Genomic DNA, 18,814 nt, shown 5'->3' on the forward strand with positions numbered 1-18,814 from the left:
CGCCTCCTCTAGCGACCCCCCCCCCCCCCCCTCCCGCCGGCTCGTCTCCTCTAGCGACCCCCCCCCGCCTCCTCTAGCGACCCCCCCCCCCCCTCCTCCTCTAGCGACCCCCCCCCCCCTCCCGCCTCCTCTAGCGACCCCCCCCGCCTCCTCTAGCGACCCCTCCCGCCTCCTCTAGCGACCCCCCCCCCCCCCGCCTCGTCTCCTCTAGCGACCCCCCCCCTGCCTCGTCTCCTCTAGCGACCCCCCCCCCCTCTCCCGCCGCCTCGTCTCCTCTAGCGACCCCCCCCTCCCGTCTCCTCTAGCGACCCCCCCCCTCCCGCCTCCTCTAGCGACCCCCCCCCCCCTCCCGCCTCCTCTAGCGACCCCCCCCCCTCTCCCGCCGCCTCGCCTCCTCTAGCGACCCCCCCCCCCCTCCCGCCTCCTCTAGCGACCCCCCCCCCCGCCTCCTCTAGCGACCCCCCCCCCCCCCCGCCTCGACTCCTCACACATCAGTCATGTTATTAATAGAAGGTGTAGGGTGTTTTGCTCTGTGAATGGGAGAGCGAGGGGGAAGGTGGGATGGAGAGAGATGGATAGAAAGGAGGAGAGAGGGAACAGAGGAATGGGGCGTAGTGTTGTGCATGTCAGGCTGTGGGTCGTTCGCTCTGTTCGCTCTGCTCAGTTCCTTTACGCCACGGTTGTCGCGGTGAAGGCCGGATGAACAAAGGAGCCCCCTTATTGGTGTGTAGAGCAGGGTTGTCAAACATACGGCCGGCACGCGGGTGGTTTAACAAAACATCTATTTACTTAATAGATTTATTTATTTATTTTAAAGGATATAAATGAAACCACATAACAAAGCGAGCCATGGAGTAGCAGACACGCAGGCGCAGTCACTAACAGACAGACAGGGAGGAAGCAAGGGAGGGAGGGAGGAAGCAAGGGAGGGAGGGAGGAAGCAAGGGAGGGAGGGAGGGAGGAAGCGAGGGAGGGAGGGAGGGAGGAAGCAAGGGAGGGAGGGAGGGAGGGAGGGAGGAAGCAAGCGAGGGAGGGAGGGAGGAAGGGAGGGAGGGAGGAAGCAAGCAAGCAAGCAAGGGAGTGGGAAGCAAGCGAGGGAGTGGGGGGAGGAAGCAAGCAAGCGAGGGAGTGGGGGAAGGAAGCAAGGGAGAGGGGGGAGGGAGGGAGGAAGAAAACCCTGTAACACACAGGGAGAGAGGGAGAGAGCGAGGGATATCAAGAGAAAATTCAGGAGCCTTTATCCCGTTGTACCATGTAAGAATCTCCTCTCTATCCTCGTTGTCATCCTCCTCTCCCCTCTCTACCGTATAACAGAGGACAGCGGAGCGGGCGCCGCCTGGGCGGAATCTGTCGTTTCACTCTGTGACGGTTGTGGTGATCGGACATCACCGCGACTTATTTGTTGAAGGGGTTACCGTGGAGACGGGCTGCTGTGCTGGAGCCTGAGGCAAGAGAAAGGGAGGCTGGGGGGGGGGGAGAAAGCGCCACAGAGGAGGCAGAGCCGAGCAGGGTACTGTCTGTGCAAACAAACATGGGCATCACGCCACGATAGAGACCTTCTGTGAGCACTAACGCTACAGCCGTAGCTACGCTATACAGAATAGAGAGATTTACCTCCAAGGAGCCAGCCAGCTCTGAGCAGAAACCAAGCCAGAAAACCTGGTCCATCCATCTGCCCCCATCACATCCCCCCTGCTGCTGCACCAGTCCTCTCCCTGGCAGGGGCTTCTCTTCCCTGGGCTCGGTGTGAAGGGGGGGGGGGCGGGGGGTCCGTGGAGGGAGTTAAACGAGGACAGGCGTCTAGGTTCGCTGAGGCCCGATGTGGCGGTGTCGCAGGTGATGAAGGCTGGGTGAGGTGGGAGAGGAGAGGGTCTCTGAGACCCTGCAGTGCTGCCCGGTGGTCGGTCGTCCTTTTTTCTTTCTGTGATCGTGAGAACAGCGTCGCCTGAATGAGAGAGATGCGGGCAACAGTAAGTAAGAGACACACAGAGGGCTACAGAGAGAGAGAGGGTTACTGTGAGAGAGAGCGAGAGAGAGAGAGAGAGGGCTACCGTAAGAGAGAGAGAGAGAGAGGGGGTTACCGTAAGAGAGAGAGGGGGTTACTGTGAGAGAGAGAGAGAGAGAGGGTTACCGTGAGAGAGAGAGAGAGAGAGGGCTACCGTAAGAGAGAGAGAGAGAGGGGGTTACCGTAAGAGAGAGAGAGAGAGAGAGAGGGGGTTACCGTAAGAGAGAGAGAGAGGGTTACTGTGAGAGAGAGAGGGCTACCGTAAGAGAGAGAGAGGGGGTTACTGTGAGAGAGAGGGAGAGAGGGGGTTACCGTGAGAGAGAGAGAGACACACACAGAGGGCTACCGTGAGAGAGAGAGGGTGTTACCGTAAGAGAGAGGGTGTTACCGTAAGAGAGAGGGGGTTACCGTAAGAGAGAGGGGGTTACCGTAAGAGAGAGGGGGTTACCGTAAGAGAGAGGGGGTTACCGTAAGAGAGAGGGGGTTACCGTAAGAGAGAGGGGGTTACCGTAAGAGAGAGGGGGTTACCGTAAGAGAGAGAGGGTTACCGTAAGAGAGAGAGACAGAGAGAGGGCTACCGAAAGAGAGAGAGAGACAGAGACAGAGACAGAGAGGGCTACCGAAAGAGACAGAGAGAGAGAGAGAGAGACAGAGAGAGGGCTACCGAAAGAGAGAGAGAGAGAGACAGAGAGAGGGCTACCGAAAGAGAGAGAGAGAGAGGGCTACCGAAAGAGAGAGAGAGGGCTACTGAAAGAGAGAGAGGGCTACTGAAAGAGAGAGAGAGAGACAGAGAGGGCTACCGAAAGAGAGAGAGAGACAGAGAGAGGGCTACCGAAAGAGAGAGAGAGACAGAGAGAGGGCTACCGAAAGAGAGAGAGAGAGACAGAGGGCTACTGAAAGAGAGAGAGGGCTACCGAAAGAGAGAGACAGAGACAGAGAGGGCTACCGAAAGAGAGAGAGAGACAGAGAGAGGGCTACCGAAAGAGAGAGAGAGAGACAGAGAGGGCTACCGGAAGAGAGAGAGAGACAGAGAGAGGGCTACCGAAAGAGAGAGAGAGAGACAGAGAGGGCTACCGAAAGAGAGAGAGGGAGACAGATTTGGGAGGGAGGAGGATGGAGGGAGGGAGAGGAGGCTGAGTGTTGTCGTTCGTGAGATGAGAGGTGTGGACTGTGCTGTCATTGGTGAAAGGATTGTAGGGTAGGGAGGTGGTAGGGAGGGATGTTGGTGGGAAAGAAAGCCAGCTGGTAGCTTCACACGGGAAGTAGAAAGCAAACAAACACACACGCGTCATGGACCCCCCCCCTTCCCCTCCACCAATGGGGAGGGCCTTGACTTTGATTCAATTAGCCACCTACCCAGACCCTCCTATCATGCTCTCACTGTCGCTGCTTGCCTGTGTGGGCGTGTGAACAACATCTGTGTGCGTGACACTGTGAGCGGCCGTGTGTGTGTGTGACACTGTGGCAGGCAGTGAAAGGGGGTAGTCTGTCTCAGTCTGAGCCGAGTTCATGAAAGGCAGTGAGTCTGTGGACATGGAGGTGATGCTGAATGCAGTGCAGACACAGAGCGACACAGAGAGGATACTTCGTCTCAGACAGAGCCCTATGCCCTGGGAGACTCACAGCTTCTATGATGGCAGAGATCTTCACAAGAGTGAGGTAGGGTCTCTTAACTAACCAGACACGCAGAACGAACACACGGCTACACAGTTAGGCTAATTACACGCTTTACAGCGTATCTTGTAGACTCGATTAGATCACAAGGTTTTAGAGGGGCGGGCTTATCGAGGAGAGACGAGAGGATTTGGCATGTGGAATTAAAAATGCTTATTTCTGATTAAAACCAGACCTGTAATTTGTTTTCTGAAATGTAAATATTTTGAAATTCTGTTTTACTTAGAAGCTTTTGTTTGTGTCCTAAATTGGAACCCTATTTACTGTAAAGTGCACTACTTTAAACAGCCATATAAGGAGAGAGGGGAGTGGCTTATAGAGGGCAGGGCTTATAGTGGGGAGAGGGCGGGGCTTATAGAGGGGTGGGGCTTATAGAGGGGCATGGCTTATAGCGAGGAGAGAGGGCGGGCTTATAGAGGGGAGAGGAGTGGCTTATAGAGGGGAGAGGAGAGTGGTTTATAGAGGGGAGAGGGCGGGGCTTATAGAGGGGAGAGGAGAGTGGTTTATAGAGGGGAGAGGGCGGGGCTTATAGAGGGGAGAGGGCGGGGCTTATAGAGGGGAGAGGGCGGGGCTTATAGAGGGAGAGGGCGGGGCTTATAGAGGGGAGAGGGCGGGGCTTATAGAGGGGAGAGGGCGGGGCTTATAGAGGGGAGAGGGCGGGGCTTATAGAGGGGAGAGGGCGGGGCTTATAGAGGGGAGAGGGCGGGGCTTATAGAGGGGAGAGGAGAGTGGTTTATAGAGGGGAGAGGAGAGTGGTTTATAGAGGGGAGAGGAGAGTGGTTTATAGAGGGGAGAGGAGAGTGGTTTATAGAGGGGAGAGGAGAGTGGTTTATAGAGGGGAGAGGAGAGTGGTTTATAGAGGGGAGAGGAGAGTGGTTTATTGAGGGGAGAGGAGAGTGGTTTATAGAGGGGAGAGGAGAGTGGTTTATAGAGGGGAGAGGAGAGTGGTTTATAGAGGGGAGAGGAGAGTGGTTTATAGAGGGGAGAGGAGAGTGGTTTATAGAGGGGAGAGGAGAGTGGTTTATAGATGGGAGAGGAGAGTGGTTTATAGAGGGGAGAGGAGAGTGGTTTATAGAGGGGAGAGGAGAGTGGTTTATAGAGGGGAGAGGAGAGTGGTTTATAGAGGGGAGAGGAGAGTGGTTTATAGAGGGGAGAGGGCGGGGCTTATAGAGGAGAGTGGTTTATAGAGGGGAGAGGAGAGTGGTTTATAGAGGGGAGAGGAGAGTGGTTTATAGAGGGGAGAGGAGAGTGGTTTATAGAGGGGAGAGGGCGGGGCTTATAGAGGAGAGTGGTTTATAGAGAGGAGAGGGCGTGGCTTAGAGGAGAGTGGTTTATAGAGAGGAGAGGGCGGGGCTTATAGAGGAGAGTGGCTTATAGAGCAGAGTGGTTTATAGAGAGGAGAGGGCGGGGCTTATAGAGGAGAGTGGTTTATAGAGAGGAGAGGGCGGGGCTTAGAGGAGAGTGGTTTATACAGGGGAGAGGGCGGGGCTTATAGAGGAGAGTGGTTTATAGAGAGGAGAGGGCGGGGCTTAGAGGAGAGTGGTTTATACAGGGGAGAGGGGGGGAAGTGGCTTTAAGTTGTTTTAATGAAGTAACATGGAGGGGAGTGGATCTGAAGATGACAGGCTGAATGGATTAATCCATGCTGCTTGGCCACGTAGCGTCTGGCCATCATAGTTGTTCCGATTGCTGTTGTGGAATTAAAAATGCTTATTTCTGAAATGTTTACTTCTGATTGAAATTAGACCTGTAGTTTGTTTTCTGAAATGTAAATCTTTTGATTCTCTTTTACATGAGCATCTGAAGTAAGGGTAGTTGAAAATTGGAAGCCTCCTAGAAGCTTTTGTTTATGTCCTAAATTGGAACCCTATTTACTATAAAGTACACTACTTTAAACAGCCATATAAGGAGAGGGGAGTGGCTTGTAGAGGGGGGGAGTGGCTTGTAGAGGGGGGGAGTGGCTTGTAGAGGGGGGGAGTGGCTTGTAGAGGGGGGGAGTGGCTTGTAGAGGGGGGGAGTGGCTTAATTAAGTTGGATCTCTATTTACTGTAAAGTGCACTACTTTAAACAGCCATATAAGCCCTGATGAAAAGGATTGGACTAGGTGATATCAGGAATAGGGAGCCATTTTAGACTCAAACCTTTGTTAATGACCAGGCTGCAGGGTTAGCCTATAGCTTGTAGCTTCCTCTTTAGTTTAATCAATATCTCACCTAATCTCTTCATATTTCACCTTTGTCTGATGGATAGTGTTAATACCCAACAGCTTGTTCTTTAGATTTCTAATCAAATCAAAGTTTATTGACCGCAAACAAAGGTTTGGAAGGTGTTAACAGCAGGTGCAGCGAAGTGCTTATGTTACCTGCTCCAACAGTAGATTGTCTCGCAAATATACAACAAATACACACACACCAAAAGTACAAAATACATTTTTTTTTTTAAATGACAATGAGTACAATTTAAAGAATCTACAATATAAATAAGTGGTGTGTGTGTGTGTGTGTGTGTGTGTGTGTGTGTGTGTGTGTGTGTGTAGGCAGTATATCATTTGGAAGGAAAATGATATGTACAGTAGTAGGTATATTAGGAAAAAGTGATCCTAGACCAGAGTTGATACTCTGAGCTGCTTTAAGGAGACAGACATTGAGACCTAGGGTTTATTTGACACGTCAGAGAGAGAGAGAGAGACGTGTCATAAAATGACAGTGGAGTGACTGAGTCATAGGTTGCACCCTTAAAACGGTATCCTATTCCCTGTATAGTGCACTACATTTTAACCAGAAACCCTATAGTGACCAGACCAATATTCTCCCTCTCGTCTTCCTGAGTCCCTCCGCTGTCTTGCCCGAAGTGACGTCGTTCACACGTCAGAACTGAATCTACCACTCCCCCTCCTCTTTGTATCAGTCCGGTGTCCTGTGTGCGTGCATGCTGGGTTCACCATTATGGGTCTAATGGTCAGGGTGGGGGGTGGAGAGAGGGGGATAAGTGTAACGCTATGGAGCAGCGCTGTGGGAAAGAAGGGAATCCTCCTTTTCTGTAATGAGATGACAGGAGGCTAAATTCACTGTTCTGTTTTGCTTGTTTACAGCGGGTCATTTCATAGGGAAATGAGGTGCTAAATTCACCGTTCTGTTTACAGCGGGTCATTCCATAGGGAACTGAGGTGCTAAATTCACCGTTCTGTTTACAGCGGGTCATTCCATAGGGAACTGAGGTGCTAAATTCACCGTTCTGTTTACAGCGGGTCATTCCATAGGGAACTGAGGTGCTAAATTCACCCTTCTGTTTACAGCGGGTCATTCCATAGGGAACTGAGGTGCTAAATTCACCGTTCTGTTTACAGCGGGTCATTCCATAGGGAACTGAGGTTCTCTAGTATTGTTACGTCACCTAATGTTGTAGAATAAAGATTCAAACATGACGACTGTTCTAAAACCTGGCCCGACTCTACATGACTCTGATTTAAACCTTTATATTAACTAATCCATGTTCTAAAACCTGGCCCGACTCTACATGACTCTGATTTAAACCTTTATATTAACTAATCCATGTTCTAAAACCTGGCCCGACTCTACGACTCTGATTTAAACCTTTATATTAACTAATCCATGTTCTAAAACCTGGCCCGACTCTACATGACTCTGATTTAAACCTTTATATTAACTAATCCATGTTTAAAATTAAGTGGTGCAACACGTCTGATTTTAATTTTACATTTATATTTACAAAAGCTACCTTAGCTCCAAACTAACCCAGATTAGCTCCAAACTAACCCAGATTAGCTCCAAACCAACCCAGATTAGCTCCAAACCAACCCAGATTAGCTCCAAACCAACCCAGATTAGCTCCAAACCAACCCAGATTAGCTCCAAACCAACCCAGATTAGCTCCAAACCAACCCAGATTAGCTCCAAACCAACCCAGATTAGCTCCAAACCAACCCAGATTAGCTCCAAACTAACCCAGATTAGCTCCAAACTAACCCAGATTAGCTCCAAACTAACCCAGATTAGCTCCAAACTAACCCAGATTAGCTCCAAACTAACCCAGATTAGCTCCAAACTAACCCAGATTAGCTCCAAACTAACCCAGATTAGCTCCAAACTAACCCAGATTAGCTCCAAACTAACCCAGATTAGCTCCAAACTAACCCAGATTAGCTCCAAACGAACCCAGATTAGCTCCAAACGAACCCAGATTAGCTCCAAACGAACCCAGATTAGCTCCAAACGAACCCAGATTAGCTCCAAACGAACCTAACCTAGATTAGCTCCAAACTAACCTAGATTAGCTCCAAACTAACCTAGATTAGCTCCAAACTAACCTAGATTAGCTCCAAACTAACCTAACCTAAATTAGCTCCAAACTAACCTAGATTAGCTCCAAACTTACCCAGATTAGCTCCAAACTTACCCAGATTAGCTCCAAACTTACCCAGATTAGCTCCAAACTTACCCAGATTAGCTACAAACTAACCCAGATTAGCTACAAACTAACCCAGATTAGCTCCAAACTAACCCAGATTAGCTCCAAACTAACCCAGATTAGCTCCAAACTAACCCAGATTAGCTCCAAACTAACCCAGATTAGCTCCAAACTAACCCAGATTAGCTCCAAACTAACCCAGATTAGCTTCAAATTAACCCAGATTAGCTCCAAACGAACCCAGATTAGCTCCAAACGAACCCAGATTAGCTCCAAACGAACCCAGATTAGCTCCAAACGAACCCAGATTAGCTCCAAACGAACCCAGATTAGCTCCAAACGAACCCAGATTAGCTCCAAACGAACCCAGATTAGCTCCAAACGAACCCAGATTAGCTCCAAACGAACCCAGATTAGCTCCAAACGAACCCAGATTAGCTCCAAACGAACCTAGATTAGCTCCAAACGAACCTAACCTAGATTAGCTCCAAACGAACCTAACCTAGATTAGCTCCAAACGAACCTAACCTAGATTAGCTCCAAACGAACCTAACCTAGATTAGCTCCAAACTAACCTAACCTAGATTAGCTCCAAACTAACCTAACCTAGATTAGCTCCAAACGAACCCAGATTAGCTCCAAACGAACCCAGATTAGCTACAAACGAACCCAGATTAGCTCCAAACGAACCCAGATTAGCTCCAAACGAACCCAGATTAGCTCCAAACTAACCCAGATTAGCTCCAAACTAACCCAGATTAGCTCCAAACTAACCCAGATTAGCTCCAAACTAACCTAACCTAGATTAGCTCCAAACTAACCTAACCTAGATTAGCTCTAAACCAAACTAAGATAAATAAATTTACATTTTATTGAACCTTTATTTAACTAGGGCAAGTCAGTTAAGAACAAATTCTTATTTAAATTGACGGCGAAACCCTCCCCTAACCCGGACGACGCTGGGCAAATTGTGCGCCGCCCTATGGGACTCCGATCACCGCCGGTTGTGATACAGCCCGGGAACGAACCAGTGTCTGTCGTGACGCCTCTGGCAATGCAGTGCCTTAGACCGCTGTGGCACTCGTGAGGCCTAATTTAACCCACCCATAGTGAGCAATATGTTGAAAAATAATATTGCAGTGTCAAATCAGAATACATGTAGAATCATATCTACAGTTGAAGTCAGAAGTTTACATACACCTTAGCCAAATACATTTAAACTCAGTTTTTCACAATTCCTGACATTTAATCCTAGTAGAAATTCCCTGTTTTAGGTCAGTTAGGATCACCACTTTATTTTAAGAATGCGAAATGTCAGAATAATAGTAGAGATTTATTTCAGCTTTTATTTTTTTAATCACATTCCCAGTGGGTCAGAAGTTTACATACACTCAATTAGTATTTGGTAGCATTGCCTTTAAATTGTTTAACTTGGGTCAAATGTTTTGAGTAACCTTCCACAAGCTTCCTACAATAAGTTGGGTGAATTTTGGCCCATTCCCCCTGACAGAGCTGGTGTAACTGAGTCAGGTGTGTAGGCCTCCTTGCTCGTTCACGCTTTTTCAGTTCTGCGGACATATTGTCTATAGGATTGAGGTCAGGGCTTTGTGATGGCCACTCCAATACCTTGACTTTGTTGTTCTTAAGCCATTTTGCCACAACTTTGGAAGTGTGCTTGGGGTCATTGGCCATTTCTAAGATCCATTTGTGACCAAGCTTTAACGTCCTGACTGATGTCTTGAGATGTTGCTTCAATATATCCACATAATTTTCCTACCTCATGATGCCATTTATTTTATCATTTTGTGAAGTGCCCCAGTCCCTCCTGCAGCAAAGCACCCCCACAACATGATGCTGCCACCCCCGTGCTTCACGGTTGGGATGGTGTTCTTTGGATTGGGATGGTGTTCTTTTCCTCCAAACATAACGATGGTCATTATGGTTAACGGTTCTATTTTTATTTCATCAGACCAGAGGACATTTCTCCAAAAAGTACGATCTTTGACCCCATGTGCAGTTGTAAACCGTAGTCTGGCTTTTTTATGGTGGTTTTGGAGCAGTGGCTTCTTCCTTGCTGAGCGGCCTTTCAGGTTATGTCGATTATAGGACTCGTTTCACTGTGGCTATAGATACTTTTGTACCTGTTTCCTCCAGCATCTTCACAAGGTCCTTTGCTGTTCTGGGATTGATTTGCACTTTTCGCACCAAAGTACGTTCATCTCTAGGAGACAGAACGCGTCTCCTTCCAGAGCGGTATGACGGCTGCGTGGTCCCATGGTGTTTATACTTGCGTACTATTGTTTGTACAGATGAACGTGGTACCATCAGGTGTTTGGAAATTGCTCCTAATGATGAACCAGACTTGTGGAAGTCTAAAATTTTTTTTCTGTGGTCTTGGCTGATTTCTTTTGATTTTTCCCATGATGTCAAGCAAAGAGGCACTGAGTTTGAAGGTAGGCCTTGAAATACATCCACAGGTACACCTCCAATTGACTCAAATGACGTTAGGAGGAATGGGCCAAAATTCACCCAACTTATTGTAGGAAGCTTGTGGAAGGTTACCCAAAACATTTGACCAAAGTTAAACAATTTAAAGGCAATGCTACAAAATACTAATTGAGTTTATGTAAACTTCTGACCCACTGGGAATGTGATGAAAGAAATAAAAGCTGAAATAAATAATTCTCTCTACTATTATTCTGACATTTCACATTCTTAAAATAAAGTGGTGATCCTAACTGACCTAAGACAAGGAATTCTTACTAGGATTAAATATCAGGAATTGTGAAACACTGAGTTTAAATGTATTTGGTTAAAGTGTATGTAAACTTCCGACTTCGAATGTAGAATCATATGTACGTGTGGAATCAGAATCACATTGTTTCGGCACCCATAATATCATATGGTGAGATCCCTGGAAATTCCCAGCCTAAGCCCTGGCTATAAAGACATCTCTCTTCACCATGGGATTTCATCCTGGACTAGGTTTAGCCTAATCTGTGTCTGAGGAAACCAGACCTATAGCACCCTAACCCCACATGTCACTGATCTGAAGAAGCTTTCAGTGTCTCATATTTTGAATCCACATGTAAACATGGCTGGTAAATAAGGCTGTCTGTTCCTGTCTGTAAACAGGGTCGGATCAACATGGCTGGTAAACAAGGCTGTCTGTTCCTGTCTGTAAACAGGGTTGGATCAACATGGCTGGTAAATAAGGCTGTCTGTTCCTGACTGTAAACAGGGTTGGATCAACATGGCTGGTAAATAAGGCTGTCTGTTCCTGTCTGTAAACAGGGTCGGATCAACATGGTAAATAAGGCTGTCTGTTCCTGTCTGTAAACAGGGTCGGATCAACATGGCTGGTAAATAAGGCTGTCTGTTCCTGACTGTAAACAGGGTTGGATCAACATGGCTGGTAAATAAGGCTGTCTGTTCCTGTCTGTAAACAGGGTCGGATCAACATGGTAAATAAGGCTGTCTGTTCTTGACTGTTAACAGGGTCGGATCAACATGGCTGGTAAATAAGGCTGTCTGTTCCTGTCTGTTAACAGGGTCGGATCAACATGGCTGGTAAATAAGGCTGTCTGTTCCTGACTGTAAACAGGGTCGAGTACATTGGGACCATACTGTGGAAAAACATTTAAAAAAAATGTAAAATCAAAAGAAGTGTTTTCTCATTGGACGAGTTCAGGTAGTCCCTCACCGTTACGGTCTTGCGTTGTTTCTTATTTCCGTGTTGTGCCGAATGAACACCTGGGTGATGTCAGTATACAGGTGTTTGATGTGTTTCTCTCCACAGGTAATCCTGGTGCAGGTGAACCCAGGTGAGGCCTTCACTATACGGCGAGAGGATGGTCAGTTTCAGTGTATCACAGGTAAGACACCCTGCTTTTAGTTCTCTCCTACAGTGGGTCAAGGGGTTAATCAAGCTGCCTAATTCACTAATACAGGGTTCTGTTCATTAGGGCAAATGTAAAAAAAAAATATATATATTTAAAAAAGTTTTGCAATGGGAAACCAAATTTTAAGATTTACTTATTCAGTACAGATAGTTCCGACCTGAGCATGACCCGGTACTTCCCAAGTGTCGCTCTCGCTCTTTTGCTCGCTATCTCTATATCTATCTCTCTGGCTTGCTATCTCTCTGGCTTGCTATCTCTCTGGCTCGCTATCTCTCTGGCTCGCTATCTCTCTGGCTCGCTATCTCGCTATCTCTCTGGCTCGCTATCTCGCTATCTCTCTGGCTCGCTATCTCTCTGGCTCGCTATCTCTCTGGCTCGCTATCTCTCTGGCTCGCTATCTCTCTGGCTCGCTATCTCTCTGGCTCGCTATCTCTCTGGCTCGCTATCTCTCTGGCTCGCTATCTCTCTCGCTCGCTATCTCTATCTCTGGCTCGCTATCTCTATCTCTGGCTCGCTATCTCTCTGGCTCGCTATCTCTCTGGCTCGCTATCTCTCTGGCTCGCTATCTCTCTGGCTCGCTATCTCTCTGGCTCGCTATCTCTCTGGCTCGCTATCTCTCTGGCTCGCTATCTCTCTGGCTCGCTATCTCTCTGGCTCGCTATCTCGCCATCTCTCTGGCTCGCTATCTCTCTGGCTCGCTATCTCGCTATCTCTCTGGCTCGCTATCTCTCTGGCTCGCTATCTCTCTGGCTCGCTATCTCTCTCGCTCGCTATCTCTCTGGCTCGCTATCTCTCTCGCTCGCTATCTCTCTCGCTCGCTATCTCTCTCGCTCGCTATCTCTCTCGCTCGCTATCTCTCTCGCTCGCTATCTCTCTATCTCTCGCTATCTCTCTATCTCTCGCTATCTCTCTGGCTCGCTATCTCTCTGGCTCGCTATCTCTCTGGCTCGCTATCTCTCTGGCTCGCTATCTCTCTGGCTCGCTATTTCTATCTCTGACTGTTTTAATTTGACAGATGATTGAGCGAGCTGTGTGTACTGATACACTATCATCATGTCAAATCACTGTTTGCTGTAATTGCAGTGTGTTTCTGTGTTTTGTAGTGCAGTCACACTATAGCGACAGAGTCTGTGTCTGTTGGAATGAGATGTGGCTGAGACCCTGTTAGTCATCTCTCTCTGCTCTGTCAGGGAGTGTGAGGAGCGCAGGCAGGCTTTGTGATGCGCACACACACACACTAGGGATGTATATATTTCCCTTTCAAGATGATTCGATACGTTTCTAGATACATGGGCTCCGATACGATACAGGAATGATCCGTTTTATTTTTAAATGATTCGGTGAGGTTCGGTGTGGTTCGTGGAACAAGTCAATGCACTAACATTTATTTTCCATTCTAAATCAACATTGCTGCTAATGGAGCCTCTGAGCTGACTTAAGTAATTTGTTATTTTTTTAGATTAATAGTGAGACTAGTAATGTATCATTATTTATCTTTCTAAATTAGCTATGACCAAGCTATTAATTATAATTAATATATAGCAGAACTTTGGATTTTAACCCCCGGTCTCATAATCAAATGGTTTACCAAATCGAATTGTATTTGTCACATGCACGAATACAACAACCTTACTGTGTGGGGGGGGGGGGGGGGGTTGCGCTTGACCCTCGTTTTCCAGCTCCGTTGTCTTGCTCACGCTGAGGGAGAAATATTTGTAAATTATTTTTTGCCTTCTCCCCAATTTCATGGTATCATATTGTCCCATCGCTGCAACTCCCGTACAGACTCGGGAGAGGAGCCATGCGTCCTCCGAAACACGACCCTGCCAAGCCGCACTGCTTCTTGACACTGCTCGCTTGCTAGAGCATGATGGGACAAGGAAATCCCGACCGGCCAAACCCGCTCCTAACCTGGACGACGCTGGGCAAATTGTGCGTCTCCTCATGGGTCACCCGGCTGCGACACAGCCCGGGATCGAACCCGTATCTTTAGTGACACCGCTAGACCTGCAGTGCTGATTCACCACTCTGGAGGCCAGAGGAAGAAGTTGTTGTCCTGGAACCACACTGCCAGGTCTCTGACCTTTTCTATAGGTTGTCGGTGATCAGGCCTACCACCGTTGTCGTCGGCAAACTTTATTGATGGTTGTTGGACTTGTGGGGTACAGGGAGTACAGGAAGGGACTTAGCACGTACACCTGAGGGGTCCCCGTGTTGAGGATCAGCGTGGCAGATGTTTTTGCCTACCTTTACCACCTGGGGGCGGCCCGTCAGGAAGTCCAGGATCCAGTTGCAGAGGGAGGTGTTTAGTCCCAGAGTCCTTAGCTTAGTGATGAACTTTGAGGGCACTGTGGTGTTGAATGTAGAGGTCGACCGATTAATCGGAATGGCCGATTTAATTAGGAACGATTTCAAGTTGTCATAACAATCGGTAAACGGTAACTGAATTAAAAAAACGTATAAAATGAAATAGAAAATTATATATTTATTTTTATATATAAATATTTTTTAACTATGCAAGTCAGTTAAGAACACATTATTATTTTCAATGACGGCCTAGGAACGGTGGGTTAACTGCCTTGTTCAGGGGCAGAACGACAGATTTTTACCTTGTCAGCTTGGGGATGCAACCGTACAGTTAACTAGTCCAACGCTCTAACCACCTGCTTTTGCACTCCACGAGGAGCCTGCCTGTTACGCGAATGCAGTAAGAAGCCAAGGTAAGTTGCTAGCTAGCATTAAACTTATCTTATAAAAAAACAATCAATCAATCATAATCACTAGTTAACTACACATGGTTGACGATATTACTAGTTTATCTAGCCTGTCCTGCGTTGCATATAATCGATGCGGTGCGCATTCGCAAAAAAAGACTGTCATTGCTCCAACTTGTACCTAACCATAAACATCAAGGTCTTTCTTAAAATCAATACACAAATATATATTTTTAAACCTGCATCTTTAGTTAATATTGCCTGCTAACATGCATTTATTTTAACTAGGGAAAATGTGTCACTTCTCTTGCAACAGAGTCAGGGTATATGCAGCAGTTTGGGCCGCCTGGCTCGTTGCGAACTGTGAAGACTATTTCTTCCTAACAAAGACAGCCGACTTCGCCAAACGGGGGATGATTTAACAAAAGTGCATTTGCGAAAAAAGCACAATCGTTGCACGACTGTTCCTAACCATAAACATCAATGCCTTTCTTAAAATCAATACACAGAAGTACATATTTTTAAACCTGCATATTTAGCTAAAAGAAATCCAGGTTAGCAGGCAATATTAACCAGGTGAAATTGTCACTTCTCTTCCGTTCATTGCATGCAGAGTCAGGGTATATGCAACAGTTTGGGCCGCCTGGCTCGTTGCGAACTCATTTGCCAGAATTTTACGTAATTATGACATAACATTGAAGGTTGTGCAATGTAACAGGAACATTTAGACTTATGGATGCCACCCGTTAGATAAAATACGGAACGGTTCTGTGTTTCACTGAAAGAATAAACGTGATAGTTTCCGGATTCAACCATATTAATGACCTAAAGCTCGTGTTTCTGTGTGTTATTATGTTATAATTAAGTCTATGATTTGATAGAGCAGTCTGACTGAGCGATGGTAGGCACCAGCAGGCTTGTAAGCATTCATTCAAAATAGCACTTTCGTGCGTTTTGCCAGAAGCCCTTCGCAATGCATTGCGCTGTTTATGACTTCAAGCCTGTCAACTCCCAAGATTAGGCTGGTGTAACCGATATGAAATGGCTAGCTAGTTAGCGGGGTGCGAGCTAGCGTTTCAAACGTCACTCGCTCTGAGACTTGGAGTAGTTGTTCCCCTTGCTCTACCTGGGTAACGCTGCTTCGAGGGTGGCTGTTGTCGATGTGTTTCTGGTTCGAGCCCAGGTAGGAGCAAGGAGAGGGACGGAAGCTATACTGTTACACTGGCAATACTAAAGTGCCTATAAGAACATCTAATAGTCAAAGGTATATGAAATACAAATCGTATAGAGAGAAATAAGTCCTATAATAACTACAACCTAAAACTTCTTACCTGGGAATATTGAAGACTCGTGTTAAAAGGAACCACCAGCTTTCATATGTTCTCATGTTCTGAGCAAGGAACTTAAACGTTAGCTTTCTTACATGGCACATAATGCACTTTTACTTTCTTCTCCAACACTTTGTTTTTGCATTATTTAAACCAAATTGAACATGTTTCATTATTTATTTGAGGCTAAATTGATTTTATTGATGTATTATATTAAGTTAAAATAAGTGTTCATTCACTATTGTTGTAATTGTCATTATTACAAATAAATAAATAAGAAATCGTCCGATTTAACGGGTACCGGCTTTTTGGTCCTCCAATAATCGGTATCAGTATCGGCGGCGAAAAATCATAATCGGTCGACCTCTAGTTGAATGCTGAGCTGTAGTCAATGAACAACGTTCTCACATAAGTGTTCCATTTTTGTGAGCCATGCCCAGCCTTTCAAAGCACTTCATTGCTACTGACGTGAGTGCTATGGGGCGGTAATAATTTAGGTAGGTTACCTTCGCTTTCTTGGGCACAGGGAATATGGTGGTCTTTGAAACATGTTGGTATAACAGACTCGGTCAGGGACATGTTGAAAATGTCAGTAAAGACACTTGCCAGTTGGTCCGCACATGCTTAGAGTACACATCCTGGTCATCCGTCTCGACCTGCTGCCTTGTGGATGTTGACTTGTTTAAAGGTCTTACTCACATCTGTTACGGAGAGCGCGATCACACAGTCGTCTGGAACAGCTGGTGCTCTCAATCATGCTTCAGTGTTGCTTTCCTCGAAGTGGGCATAAAAGGAATTTAGCTTGTCTGGTAGGCTCGCGTCACTGGGCAGCTCGCGTCTGGGTTTCCTTTGTAATCCATAATAGTTTTCATGCCCTGTCACATCCGACAAGCGTCAGAGCCGGGGTAGTAGGATTCAATCTTAATCCTGTATTGACGCTTTGATTGTTGGATGGTTCGTCTGAGGGCATAGTGGGATTTCTTATAAGCGTCTGGATTAGTCTCCCACTCCTTGAAGCGGCAATTCTAGCTTTTAGCTCGATTCGGATGTTGCCTGTAATCCATGGCTTCTGGTTGGGAAATGTACGTACAGTCACTGTGGGGACGACGTCGTCGATGCACTTAGTGATGAAGCCAATGACTGAGGTGGTAAACTTCTCAATGCCATTGGATAAATCCCGGAACATATTCCAGTCTGTGCTGCAAAACAGTCCTGTAGCTTAGCTTCAGCGCCATCTGACCACTTCCGTATTGAGCTACTCACTGGTGCTTCCTGCTTTAGTTTTTGCTTGTAAGCAGGAATCGGGACAATAGAATTATGGTCAGATTTGCCAAATGGAGGGAGAGCTTTGTACGCGTCTCTGTGTGTGGAGTAAAGGTGGTCTAGGATTTGTTTTCTCTGGTTGCACATGTGACATGCTGGTAGAAATGAGGGAAAACAGATTTAAGTCCCTGGCCAATAGGAGCGCCGCCTCTGCGGCCTTCGTTGAGAGCGGTCTTAGTGCCTGCATCGGTTTCTGTTGGTAAATAGACGGCTACGAAAAATATAGATGATAAACTCTCTTGGTAGATAGTGTGGTCTACAGCTTATCATGAGGTATTTTACCTCAGGCAAGCAATACTTTGAGACTTCCTTAATATTAGACATTGCTCAACAGCTATTATGATCCTCGTCTTACCGGAGGTAGCTATTCTCTCTTGCCGATGCATGGAAAACCCAGCAGAATGTATATTTTTGATGTTCTCCACATAACTGATTACAGACTGAGGTGCTGCTTCATGGTTTGGTTGGGGGGGGGGGCATAACTGTAAGTCGCTCTGGATAAGAGCGTCTGCTAAATGACTAAAATGTAAAATGTAAATAACTGATTACAGACTGAGGTTCTTCATGGTTTGGTTGGGGGGGGGGGGACATAACTGATTACAGACTGGGGTGCTTCTTCATGGTTTGGTTGGGGGGGGGACATAACTGATTACAGACTGAGGTTCTTCATGGTTTGGTTTTTCAACACTATATATAAAGTATGTCAGAAATCCATCCCTCCCTGATCAGTATCGAAGGCTTGGCCTCTACGTTATGGTGTTTTAGAACAGATGCCTCTCTCCATTCGTCCAAGTGCCGGTGCATAATTTGATTTCTGGAATGATATTAGAGTGGAATGGATGAACATAAGCAGGTAGCCTACGAGAGTTTTTTTTTTTTTTTTTTTTTTCCCCAAGTAGCCTAATCAGATTAAAACATTTTGTGATTGGTTGTGTTTATGCCACACATAAAAGGTAAATCCGTTTTGAAAAGTGAAATGACAGATATTTAGGCGATTTATTGAAGCATTAGGTTGTAGGTGGAGGAATAGCCGCTCGGAAAGGAAAGGAGGCCTAGCGGTGCCTCGCTGACGGAGCAACGCTCCCACACACTTTACGGTGACACCCAGCGCCATAGCCATGTCAGAATATTTCATAACAGCTGACACTTTAACTTTTGTCAACCTGTCATAATATGGTCATAACCTGTCATGACCCATATATTTACACCTGTTGTGACATATATTGCGTTATTTTATGGCTGGTTATGACACCTACATAGAGAAGGTAGCTCTGAACAGACAGGCTGTCTATTCACCCTCTCTGGACAGGCTGTCTATTCACCCTCTTTTTAACAGAGCTCTGGACAGGCTGTCTGTTCACCCTCTTTAACAGAGCTCTGGACAGGCTGTCTATTCACCCTCTCTGGACAGGCTGTCTATTCACCCTCTCTGAACAGGCT

General features: G+C 46.8%; 1 protein-coding gene across 3 annotated transcripts in view; it reads left to right on the forward strand.

Annotated features, from left to right (window-relative positions):
* The window catches only part of fndc3a (fibronectin type III domain containing 3A), a 155,653-nt gene that overhangs the window by 39,760 nt on the left and 97,079 nt on the right, over positions 1 to 18,814 (forward strand). The window contains exons 1-2 of one of the 3 annotated variants that reach the window (XM_029716052.1): positions 1,833 to 1,970; positions 11,907 to 11,982. In XM_029716052.1, the coding sequence (XP_029571912.1) occupies positions 1,950 to 1,970; positions 11,907 to 11,982 (97 nt within the window). In that variant the 5' untranslated portion in view covers positions 1,833 to 1,949. Of the gene's footprint in view, positions 1 to 1,832; positions 1,971 to 3,474; positions 3,665 to 11,906; positions 11,983 to 18,814 lie in introns of those variants that run through there. The other 2 variants (XM_029716050.1, XM_029716051.1) reach the window with 2 other exon arrangements.

The sequence above is a fragment of the Salmo trutta genome, chromosome 26 (genome assembly GCF_901001165.1).
Source record: "Salmo trutta chromosome 26, fSalTru1.1, whole genome shotgun sequence".
Taxonomy (NCBI): domain Eukaryota; kingdom Metazoa; phylum Chordata; class Actinopteri; order Salmoniformes; family Salmonidae; genus Salmo; species Salmo trutta.